Source organism: Ceratotherium simum, chromosome 8 (assembly GCF_057802395.1).
Source record: "Ceratotherium simum simum isolate JZ-2026a chromosome 8, ASM5780239v1, whole genome shotgun sequence".
Taxonomy (NCBI): Eukaryota; Metazoa; Chordata; class Mammalia; order Perissodactyla; family Rhinocerotidae; genus Ceratotherium; species Ceratotherium simum.
In genome coordinates, this window is record NC_141907.1 from 48,958,264 (window position 1) to 48,971,417 (window position 13,154).

Here is a 13,154-nt window from a genome sequence, read left to right on the forward strand (position 1 = left end):
TGTGCCCATAAAAATACTAAATAAAATTTGTATGCTTTTCTCCTGTTAGTCTATTTCATGTCCGTTTAATTCTTAGGCCCAGTCACAGAACCCGAGGGTAGAGGAAAGGTTTTTCCTCCCCTACAAGTCTTCTCTAGACCTTTTAAATTAATGCCATTCAAGTATTTTGCATTTAAAATAGGCAAGCCTGAATTCATCATGTTCTGCACACTATCGCCCTACCAATGCTTACACCCTCTACCTTTTAACAAACTAAAATTTGCTTCTCTTCCTTTATTTGCAATTTAAGTGAGTGCCACCTCATTGCCTACCCCCAAATTCTGTGCACTGCAGTTCTTTATTTCCCTCACCAAGCGACTGTAATTAATCAACAATTCCTTTTAAATATCTTTGGAATCTCTACTTTTCTCTATCCCCAGAGCCAGAATGGATGGCTTTGAACCCCGGTTCTGGCTTGTGTTAGCTAATTAGCCTTTAGCAAGTTACTTTCTTGCTCTGAGTCTCAATTTTCTCACTGCAAGATGAAGATAATAATCATTTCTACCTTATTGGGTTATTGTGAAAATTAAAGGAGTTGATGCATGTAAAGCATTCAGATGAGGATTTGGAACACACTCAATAAATATTAACCATTATAATTTATATCACTTCCCTACTTTAAATTTTTCAGTGACATCTTATTGCCTTTAGGAAGAATTGCTAATATCTTAACATGGTTTGCAAGCCTCTGAAAACTAGCCTTCACTCACTAATCTAGCCACTAAGCCTGTTATACTCTTTGAGTCTTTGCTCTTATCATAAGGAATGTTGTTCACTTCCTCTACCATGCCTGTTCTCTTTCACCTCTGTACCTATAAGCTCATGCTGTCCCCCTTGCCTCTTTGGTCACTGTTGAATTTCAGCTTGAAATTCTACTTCATGAAGGCTTTTCAATACAGAGCTTGAACCCTATGTTTCCATTCTTATAATGCTTGTCATGTTGTATTTTAGTTACCTGTTTATTTGTCTGGCCTTACTATATTGTCATCACTGTGAGGGAAAAGAGAACATCTGTCTTTCTTGTAGCATCCCAATTGACTGCCACATTAAAGTACTTAGTTAATATTTGTTGAATGAATGTTGCGTTAGCTACAAGTTTGAGTCAAGTTATGGCTCCATTTAATTCCTGCAACACAGTATAGATTTATTTGACAGCATTCAATCATTTAACTCTAACTAAATGAGATTTAAAAAATAATAGTCAATTACAGTTTTCTAAAAACAATACTTTTTTTTAAACAATAAGGGGTCTCTTGAAGAAGTAGTCTTTTCTATGAAATTTTAGTTTCATCTTGGTCTACTGTCAAAGGTTCTTATTACAACATTACGGTTGGTTATGTTATACAATCTAATTTTAATTAAGACTTGAAAATGCCAACACTTCACTATAATATAAAAGGGAGTGCAGAGATTAGTGGTTTTCATATGCTTAATAATATTAAATGACAGTGATTATGAAAAGAACCTTAGGTTTATTGATCAGATGTGTAAATATCAGCCAGTCAACTTGACTTCTAATAAAAAACCTGCAAGTTCAAAATTGTTTTGAAGACTCTTCTAACATTTGACCTTTAAAATTTTGATTTGAATCAATATCTAAATGTAGATGGGAGTACAATGTGCCTTATTCAGTAATGTTTTAAACTTTTGCTCTATTTTATTTTATTCTCAACTGATAAACTTCATAGCAAGAAGTCGAAAATGAAGAATTAAAGAAAAGTTGTTTTTATTTTTTCAAATTATAAATTAATGTAAACTATATACATATAAAAATATAGTCAGAAAGTAGAAGATGGGAGGAGAGGAGACCTGAAGACTTACTTCTCTTTTTCTAAATATCCTGAGATTTATACATGAAGAAAAATATTTAAACATAACTGTATATATAATATAGTAAAACAGCAATGTTCAGCATAATGATTGTAGTATATATATTGATAAAGAAATATTGCATTCAGAAGAACACATCAAAAAACAAAGATGTGGAAGTAAAGAGTAAAATAAAATTTCATATTACTAGGCAGTTTTTCAAAAGCATGTCAGTCATTTATTAATTTAAATTTAGCTACTAATAGGAAATAATTGATCTTAACTTTCTAATGGGGTACTTAACGATAATGTGCATGTTTATAAATTTTTGCTTTACTGTAACACAAAAGAACTTTTAAAAAATAGTGGATGAACTTAATATAGAATTCATTTTCCATTTTGTTATTTTTCATGGTGTCTTAATTCTACTCTCCGTTCATCCTTTAATATATTTTCAGAGGAAATTTGCTAAAAATAGAGAGCTAAACATAATTTCTTTGCTCAAAAATCTTTAAAAATCTTAAAAGTCTTTAACATTTTCTACACGATAAAGACCAAACTTCTATCATACTGAAGATCTTCTAAGGTCTGACTCATACCTGCCGTTTCTCCCACCATACTCATCTTTTAACACTCCATGCACCATACATTCTCCTCCTCTCAAACCCAATACATTCCCTGCCTTAGTACCTTTTGTTAATCGTCAACTTGCTTAATATGTCCTGTAGCCTCAAATTTTCTCATCATAATGAAGGAAAATTTATTCATGTTTTAGTGTCTAACTCAAAATCAGACACCTTCTGGGATCTTTTCTCGACCCTCTTCAGCAAGAATTCATTACTTTTTGTCCCATATGCTGTGAGTTTTTAGCTCTATTTTGTGCTTTCTTTCTGCCTTGGATCATAGGCAAATTGAGGGCAGACTCCATGTTTTTCCTTCTCTTTCCTAACCTCATCTAACTGTGACTTCCCTAGTCCTTTCCCTATCATACGTATTCAATGAAACCTCATTGAATTACATTGAAAGTGAGCTTTGGTACACTTAAAACATTTTGGAAAGCTTGTCATAGAATATATTATTGTTATGCATAGTGGTCTGCATTCACTACAATAACCTATGGTTCTGCTTTTCTCCTTTTGAACTCTGATTGTCTTCTTAATTCCCTCTCATTCAGCCTGCCTTCCTTCCAAACCATGGTAATACCTGAGCACTTTATTCTCTCAGAAGACTTCTTGGGAGATATGGCAAAAGTTATAGAACTAGAAGAGGATGCTTTCAGTTTTCCTATTACATATAAGGTGATTAATGATTTGGTTGTAAAAGTAGGTTATCTTTGTTTAATGAGCATTTATTGAATAGCCCAAAGTATCTCAAGGCACTCAAATTTACCCTGAGAAAACACAAATGAACATGATCTTTCCCCTGAGAACATTATAGTCTAGTGAGAAAGCCAGACACAAACATGGATAATTCTATTAAAGGTGAATAAGTATTAAAAGGAGAGCCCACTTTGGCATTGAATATCTGAAATGAAAATGATTCAGATAATATTGGCTAGTTAATAGGTTTTTTCATTTGTAGTTAGATATTCTTTGCTCTTATAATTATATAAATCCAATACCTTCAGAGATTTTTTTCCTGCTAGTATGAAAATGGAGAAAACTCACTTAAGTATGAATTTTCACTGGATGGCAGTCATTCAGCAAAGAGTTATTGAATACTTATCGGGTGCCAAGCAGAGTTGTTGGTACTTATAAAAGAGACAGAGTTCCCACCCTCATGAAGCTTACCTTTTCTTGAGTGAGAGATCTAAAATAATCATCTATGTAATTATATGAGATGCTTTAGATAATGATACATGATACAAAGAAAATAAAACAGGTGATGGATTTAAGGGTGGGGGTATTCTCCCTAGATATGCTGATAATGGAAGACCTCTTTGAGCAGTTGATACTTGAGCTAAGGCCTGAATGAGCTCATTATTAAAAAACTTATATTCAGAAAAATTCAGTGGTGGCAAATTGTGTATCTTTTCACAAGGCATTCATTCTATTTGGATTTTTATTTTGGTAGTTTCGAGTGAAGGAAGAGGGGTAACTAAGTTCCCCAGGTGATTCTGCTTACCTAGTTTGACATTTACTGCTTACTGGGGCAAGAAATGCCATTGATCTGTTTCTCATCGTTGATCCTTTTGTGTATTCTTGCTAAGGAATCCTAGGCTACTTCACAAGCGCAACCTCTTGGAATAATGACAGAAGTGGTTATTGGAAGGATATATAGCTGGTTTTCCCAAAATATTTCACAATAGTTATAACAAATAAGTAAATCCTCCCTTTTGAAATATATAACGTATGATTATACAGTTTATAACATCTTTAACAAACGTACTTCACTTATATGCTATCAGTAAAACTAGTCAAATGAATTTGCTTAAAATCTGAATTTAATGATAAGAGGTCCAATAATATTGTGTAATGCAGATATATCTCCAGAAGGATATGGTATGTCCATGATCCTGGTATGAATCTAAGTGACTTTGTCATTTTCTAATTTATATTTGATTTTTAGAAACAAAGTCACTTTAGAGTCTACTCTGTAAACTGTATAATGAGAAGAGTAACATCTAATGGTGGAATGCCCCTAACTACCCTCAGGTTGAGACATAAGACTTATTTTCTTATGTAGTTCACCTTTTGTTGATTGATTGGAAAACACATTTGTCCAAAGATACGCTAAAATTTAGTGGCAGAACTATAATACAAATTTCCAGTGCCCATCTTCTATTCAGTTTCTAGTGTTTAAAAAAAGATAATGAAGTCAGTCAACATTTACATTCTGGCAAGGACATTGTGGATTAAATTTACTTTTCAAAATTTTAGATTATTTCAATTTGTACATGTCAAACCATTAAGTGATTTTCCTTTTCTCCTGGATTGAGGCATTGCAGTGAGGATATAAATTTCTTCAAGATAAATTCAGGACCAATCTTATTTTCTTCCAACTTTAGAATATAAATTTTAGGTCAGAAAAATATTTATAGCAGAAAAGAGAAATCAATGAGAGCTGTTGGACATTAAAGTGATGTCCCAGTATCTCACTTTAATTAAGTTCTTTGTACATTTCCCATTCGACTTTGGTTCTAAGTATAGTTAAGCTCATTTCATTGTAACCAAATAAAATGAAAATCAACCTGTTTTTAAAGAGATGTTGAGCTAACGAAAGCAAATGCAAATAACTAGTTTGACAAAAATATATATATATTTTATCACCACATGTCATCATTTGTAGGCAAAATTTACAAATGCATAAATGTATAAGGAAAACAAGATATAGATATTCTTTTATCATTGAGGAGTTATGACTATTTAATTGGCCTTCATTAAACTGGTAACAAGGACATGTCAATCACCTTTGTATTAATTATAAATTATTTTATATTTTGTAAAATTGTGTTAACTATAAACAAACTGTATTAACTATAAAGCTATTAAGACTGACTTAATTGCACTGTCTCACTAGCAGAAAATGAATCAGTTTGTCCAAGCCTCAAAAACACACATTGTAAACTATTTAATGCACATGTTCCTGCACTCCTCTATTCCTCAAAGCTTCCAGTAGTATATCCTTTAGTAGTAAATTGTATAACAGATCTATTTATGAAGATTGCATTGCAGAAGAGTTATTCCTTCCAGAGTTATTCACTTGTGTATGAATATTTGGCAATTATCACGTATGACTTGTGTTTCACTCACTGAAGACCTCTCTTCTTCCCACACTGGACTTTGATATCAAATGAAAGTAAAGATAAGGTTACACCTTAAGCACTTATGGGCCAGGCAACCTTATGAAATGATTATACTATCATCTTCAATTTACAGATGATGTATAGATAAGTTAAGTAACTTGTTCAACATCACAAAGCTAGTAAGTGGCAGAGTCCAGGTACAAACTCAAGAGATATGCTTCCAAGCCCCACACTCTGATTTTAGTACTACAGAATTCTGTCTCTCAATCCTTGTGTTGACATTTATTTACAATTATACTTAAGCAATCATAACAGGTGCTTTTTTAAGAGGAATAAATAAATGTGAGATTTGTGTCTTAATCCACTCAAGTTTTAGGACCATATTTTAAGTCTGTCATTTCTATAATAAGCTTGGAAATCATTTGGGCTTTAATACAAATCTTCTCTAAAGACTGTGTCTTATTTAGGAAGATGCAATTGTTGAAATGTTCTCAAAATTTATAACTATGAAAAAATATTGCACTTTATACATCTTCAGTTGCAAAACAAAGATAAATTAATAAGAACTATCTTTTATTCATTTGCTATCAATTCAAAGACACAGTATTTTAGTTAAAGCTGTCTGTTGTCAACAGGTTCCTATTTAGAACATTCTTGGAGTTGACCATGTTTATTCCTTTTTCTTGTTTTATTTTTTCTTTTTTTTCTCCTTTTGCATTTTCTAAATAAAAAAAAAATTAAAAGCAATAAAGGGCAGAACAGAAATATTGCATTATCCCCAATAATTTTCCCTCAGGTAAGGTTTAAATTAATCAATGTGAGATTATTAACTAATGCTAAAATGGCTGCTCCTTAAAGAACAGGCATAATTTTTGTTGCATGTGGGATTTTCAGAGCATTTCTAATGAATTCAGAGGATCATCTAATCCCAGAAAGAATACTTCTTTGCACTCAAGAGGTTGGTTTTCTCTGTTGGCTTCACAAAATACCTAACCTTTTGTTTTTGTTGTTTTCTATCTGGCACCTCCTTTTCGGCATATCCTGTTGGCATTACCCCTATAGAGAACTTCCTGGAAAGCAGATCATTTTGTTGTGATGGGAAATGCTTTTGTCTGGCTTCTAGGTCATGCTTTAAACCCAAAACAAGTGACAGAGCTAAGCATCCTATGTGAAAATGCCCAATCATTAAACTCATGAGAGATTTTTGGTGGTTTTTTTTTTTTAAATGATGCAACGTACTCAAGTTTCAAGTAGGAATATTTTACATAAAAGTCCCGTGATGTTGGTTTTTGGCTAGAATTTGGAATAGCTGGGAAAAATATCAAGAAAAACAACTTATATCAAAAGGCAAATTAGTTTTTGAAGCTGGTGTTAATTGGCAGCCAAGGTGTTTCATTATGAAGCTGAATTTGTAACAGTTGTTACTTGGTTACTATGAAAACACCAGCCAGAAGAAAACACTGCAGTGTAATGGATATTTCTCCAGTCTCCCCCGTTCCCTCTGCCAACATGTCAATAATGTGACTCCAGTTTTAAAACACCTATGTGCTGCCTGGGAAGTGCCTGTGTTGGCTATTTATTCAACTTTATTTCTGGATTAGATGCATATTTCATGATCAATGGGTTCAGGGATGCTCACTTTCAAATTGCAGGTGTTATATTTTTCTATTTTGCAGTTCTCTATGTTTGAATGAAACCTTAAGAAGACCTTATTGAGAGAACTGTTTTCTTCTTTGTAACCTAGAGCATAGAGCTAACCACAGGATATATATAAATTGTAACTAGAGAGATGATTCTTTTGGATGAAGCAATGAGAAATATAGTGCTTTATCTCTATGTGTGAGCGTACCTACTGCTGGTTTTTTTTTTAAGGAAAAACACCTGAGGGTCATAGGTAGCAAGTTCCAACTGTTTATTCCCCTCCCTAGTAGAAAACAGCATGAAGAATGTTTCCCTCCACACATAACATATCCAAAGCCCCTGGGAGTGTGTATGCTTTGATATTTTCCCTATTCTGATATTTTACTAGCTGGCTTAGAAAAAAATTGGTTTGCTCAGTGAGTCCTCAACCTATAGGCAACAAATTCTTGTATTGTCCTGTCATAGCCATCGTGTTAATCTCTGTTGTGTTCAGCATCTAGTTTTAGGATGATGCATAGAAAAAATCATTTTTTGTGAGTGATGTGACAAAAGTCTTAGTTTAAATTACATGCCAACAGTTTCCCAGCCAAATAATTTAATTATGTGATTATAGTCTTATTTAAGCCTTTGCTATTGATTCTAAGAAGCGAGTATGGCTCTATTTGTTGTCCTTCAAAACAAAAGCAGGTTTTCCTCTTGCCTTGCAAAGTCTCAGGTAGGGTTTTGCAGAACAAAATAATGAATGCTTCCGCTGCAGCATGTCACAGGGGAGGCTGGGACAATACTGAACTCAGGCACACCGCTGATCCTTGCTTGCTGGGCAACATGTACACCTGGATTTCTGACAGCTCTGTAGGTTCACTAGAGACCTCTGTCATTCTGTTCATCCTCTTATAGGCAATGGTCGAGACAGTTAACAACCTCCTCCAGCCACAAGCCTTGAACGCGTGGAGAGACCTGACTACAAGTGATCAGCTACGGGCAGCCACCATGTTGCTTGACACTGTGGAGGAAAGTGCTTTTGTGCTGGCTGATAATCTTTTGAAGACTGACATTGTCAGGGAGAACACAGATAACATTCGTAAGTGGCCTTTGTTATACGAAGGCCAGAGACCCTTGTACAGCAAAAGAGGGAAAAGAAAAAAGTCTCTGTGGTGGCCTGGATATTATGAATGATACTTTATTTCATTGGGGATAAGTTATTCTTTCTCTATAATTAGGAGGATATCATCTGTCACAGGCTTAAAAGAGTCCTCATAATCGTGTATGTTATCCTCCTGGGGACATTCCAATATTGGATGTTAGCCTGAGGTCACTTACAGTGAAGTCCATTTATTTTTTATCGTTTTTATATACATATGTATCTATGTATGTATTGTACTATTTAAAATTTTATCCTCCTAATACAAGCCTTATGGGTCACTTCAGTTATAGTAAGAGTGTCTCTGAATTATACACTATAAAGAAATCAGTTATTTAGTGAAGGTGCTAAAGCAATTTTTGATAATTGTGTTATTGGCTCATAAAGAGTATAAATTTATTTTTATTGTGTACAAGGATGTAGCTGACAGTTTTATTTCAGAAGATTTGATAAAGCTGTTTCAAACTTATTAGATTTAAAGATGGATCAATATTGATGTAATAGAGCAGCTCTAAATTATAAAAGGATTTTTACTTAATTCATAAAATAAAGAAATGTTTTGAAAATAAACTTAAAGTCAATGACAAGTATAAGGGTTTGAGCTTGCATTTTAAATTTTAGGCTTTATAAGTGATACATTTATATTCTTATTTACCTGAAGCTTTTATTTGCTTTATTTTGAAAAATAAATAAAATACTAAAAGAGTGCTTTCTAAATAAAAGGTTGAACTATTATAAAATGTGACAAATAGAACACTAATTTTGATTTTAGAAATATTTCAATGATTTAGGTAATTAGCTTTGGTGTGTTTCTCAGTGAGCACTGATATCTCTTTGCTGTTAACAGAATTGGAAGTTGCAAGGCTGAGCACAGAAGGAAACTTAGAAGACCTAAAATTTCCAGAAAATATGGGTCACGGAAGCACTATCCAGCTTTCTGCAAATACTTTAAAACAAAATGGCCGAAACGGTAGGTTAGAGTTTATTTGTTAAGCTTGATGGAATTGAACTTTTCATCAATGCTTTGCCTCTTGGCTTGGAATTTTAGATCTGCTATCCAAAAGCTCTCCTCCTCTCACCCCCCTAATCTCTTTTTCCTCCTCCTCTTTCTTATCTCCTGAGCCAACAGTATTGCAATGATATTTGTTCTACAAAATTCTCAATCAGATTTGGAAATTGTTCCATTATTTTTCAGTAGCAGTAAAATGTCAGAGACTTGAATATAAGGGAATTAATGAACAACAAAATTCAGATGACCTAACTTTTTTCCTTGAAAGGAAGAACTCTCACTAGGTTGTCAGATTTAGTTTCTAAAAATTGTAATGGAAATTTTACCTGGAATTTTGAAATCATATATATTTTTTCCTTATTCACTTCTTTTTGAGGATGTTTCTATGCTTTTCCTTTGCAAAACATACAGAAAATTTAAAAGTGAGGAGATGCTTTTGGGAAATGGAACTGGTAAGTATAGGTCAGTGTAGTACTAGATTAAATTCACTGAATATAATTAAAATTAAATAAATAAATAATCTCATACAGAAAGTATGTCTCAAGCCTCACTAATATTACATTTTTAAAAACATATTTTTTGCCAAAGAAGTGAGATCCTTTAACCTATTAGGTGATAGGAAGACAACCTCAGATCGTAGCAACCAATTCAAAGCTGATGTTTCATATTGCAGGGTGAATACTTTTGAAGAAAGAAGAGCCTATTAAAATAATATCAAGAAAAAAATTATGTTTGTTGTCAGCAGAACAAGATTCTTTATAAATGTTGGAAATCTTGTAAGGCTGAACTTATAAATTGTTATTATGTTGCTAATTTGACTATGTGAATTTTGAGGCAGCAACAAGATTTTCTATAAAGCAAAATCAGATTCTTTTATTAGCTTCCTAACTGGTTTCCCTCCTTCCAGTTTTGTCCCCCAACAGTGTATACTGTTGACAAAGGGTTCTTCCTGAAACATAAATCTGACCAGTTGACCTCTAGTTACACTTAGAATGAAATCAAATGACTTAACTATGCCTACCATGTGCTACCTGGATCACCTCCTCCCTGCCTCATCTGCCCCACTTCACATCTGTCTTTAGCATGCTCTCTGTGATCCAGACGGTCTAGTCTTGATTGTTTCTTTTTATTGAGATATAATTGACATATAACATTATATTAGTTTCAGGTAGACAACATAATGATTTGATATTTGTATGTATTGCCAAAACAGCACCACAGTAAGTCTAGTTAACATCCATCACCACACAGTTATAATATTTTTTCTATTTTTTCTTGTAATGAGAACTTTTAAGATTTATTCTCTTAGCAACTTTCAAAATATGTAAGACTATTATTAACTATAGTCACCATGTTGTACATTACATCCTCATGAGTTATTCATTTTATAACTGGAAGTTTGTACCTTTTGACTCCCTTCACTTATTTTGCCTATTCCCCATCCCCAGCCTCTAGCAACTACCCATCTGCTCTCTGTATCTATGAGTTCAGTTTTGTTTTTTGTTTTTTAAGATTCCACATATAAGTGAGATTATACTGTATTTTTCTTTCTCTGTCTGTCTTATTTCACTTAGCATAATGCCCTCAAGGTCTATCTGTGTTGTCACAAATAGAGAGATTTTCATCTTTTTTGTGAATGGATAATATTCCATCGCATATATATGCCACATCTTCTTTATCTATTCATCCAGGGCACTTAGGTTGTTTTAGTATCTTGGCTGTTGTAAATAATGCTGCAATGAACATGGAGGTGCAAAGATCTTTTCAAATTAGTGTTTTCATTTCCTTCAGATAAATACCCAGAAGAGGAATTGCTAGATCATAAGGTAGTTCTATTTTTAATTTTTTGAAGAACCTCCATACTATCTTCCAGAATGGCTACACCAATTTTCATTCCTACCAATAGTACACAAGGATTCCTGAAGCTAGGCTTGAGTCTGTTCCTTGAACACACCGAGAATGTTCCTGCATCACATTTTTGCATTTTCTTCCTTCTTAGAATGCAATTTTTACATTTTCTTTACATAGAAACATCTCTATCATTCACTGCTCAGTATAAATCTTACCTTTTTAGGAGGGTTTCGCCTGTCTCCCTGAAGTTAGACCACTCTTTACCAATCATTCTTTTCCCATTAACCATTTTATGCCAGTGCTTCTTCATAGGATTTATTCACTTACCAGTATATGAAATTATATTATTATTATTATGTATTTAAATTGCCTGCTTATGGTGTGACTCTCCCTCTAGGCAGTAAGCTCCATGAGAGCAAGGAATTTTTCTAACTTGTTCACTGATATAAACCTAGTGCCTGGCACATGGATACACTCACTAAGGATTTATCAAATAAATGTGTGAACTTTCAGATACAAGGCTAATGAAGATTGAAATATGTCTATATTAGTCATATTATGTTTTGTGCTCATTTATTTTATTTACTAAATTAACGTATTGTGTGTGTGTGTTAGCTCACATTTAAGCATTAATTTTGGAGTGGAGAATCTGTAATTATTATATGTGCCTAAATACACTGGTAAAACAACATAGGATGGCAACATAACACCCCCATCCCAGAAGCGGAAATTGGTATAAATTATCAGCCAATTATAAACCAATTCAAAGTTGTTACTGTCAACAAGAAAAATACATAGATACATACATAGTTCCTAAGTTTAGCCTTCCAAAAAATCAGTATTTTTATCTTCTATCTTAAATCTAGAGGGAAAAAACTAAAATAAATGCTATGTTATAGCAGTCAAGAAGTATTTAGTGAATTACTATTGTTTGCTCAGTACTATGTTAACAGATGTGGATTGCAAGTTTAAGAATGCCCCTTCCCTGTATGTAGCTCTTATCATCATCTCTTTGCTGGACTACTGAAAGGAAAATAGATATCTCATAGAATCACTGAGAAGGCTGGAGAGTCAGGCCCAGAAAACACAAGAGCAAGGAGGCTGACAGCAGCCTGCACCTAATCATGCAGAATCATTGCCGGGAGATGTCACTGCTGCCACAAGTGAAGCACAAGTGAAGGCTGCTGCTGCACCTCCTCCTGCCGCCTTGTGTCGCTAGTTCCTCTTCCAAAGTCTGAGGCTGGTGCCTCTGATTGGATGCATCTAGCTGAGGTGCCCATAGCAACCTCGTTGCAAGGCAGACTGGGAAAGCAGGTGTATGTCCATTTTGTGTTTCTAAATCTCTAAGAGTAGGGAATTTCCAAAACATGGGAGCACAATTTAGATGTTGGACAGCCCTCTCCCTCCTCAAAAAAATATATTGTAATTTCTTTTTATTCCCACTTGACTGTAAGATTCAGAGACAAGGACTGTGACTTCCTTATCTTAGTAACCGCGGTAGTCAGGGCAGTGCCTGTCTCTTGGTGAACTGAAATGAATTCATACTGGAAGTAAGACATAGGGTTTGACTTATAGTAAGAAAGGAAGTGATATAATAAGACATGTTAAAAAAAGGTTAATTCTACAGAGGATTACATGTAAGAGATTGTCATAAGGGAAAGAGTAAGATAGAAGAACATATGGAGATAGTGACCTTAAAAGAACACGGTAATTAGGTTTTAGGACAGTAAAGATTTTGAATCCTTGTTTTTTTCTTTAATTGATATTGAGATATAATTGACATACAAGAAAATGCATATACCTTGAGTGTTTAGCTTGATGAATTTGACAGTTGTACATTCCTCTATAATGTCCCATAAAGTAAGGTATAAATCTCTAATATTACCCAGAAAATTCCCTGATGGCTCTTTCCAGTCTTC

The 13,154-nt window shown here is 33.8% G+C and overlaps 1 protein-coding gene across 19 annotated transcripts in view; it reads left to right on the top strand.

The window, feature by feature from the left end:
- Positions 1–13,154, top strand: part of ADGRL3 (adhesion G protein-coupled receptor L3) — an 812,769-nt gene that overhangs the window by 658,189 nt on the left and 141,426 nt on the right. For all 19 annotated transcript variants that reach the window (XM_087434392.1, XM_087434383.1, XM_087434386.1 and 16 more), the window contains 2 exons: positions 8,132–8,315; positions 9,223–9,345. In XM_087434392.1, coding sequence (XP_087290518.1) covers positions 8,132–8,315; positions 9,223–9,345 — 307 coding nt within the window. The remainder of the gene's footprint in view (positions 1–8,131; positions 8,316–9,222; positions 9,346–13,154) is intronic.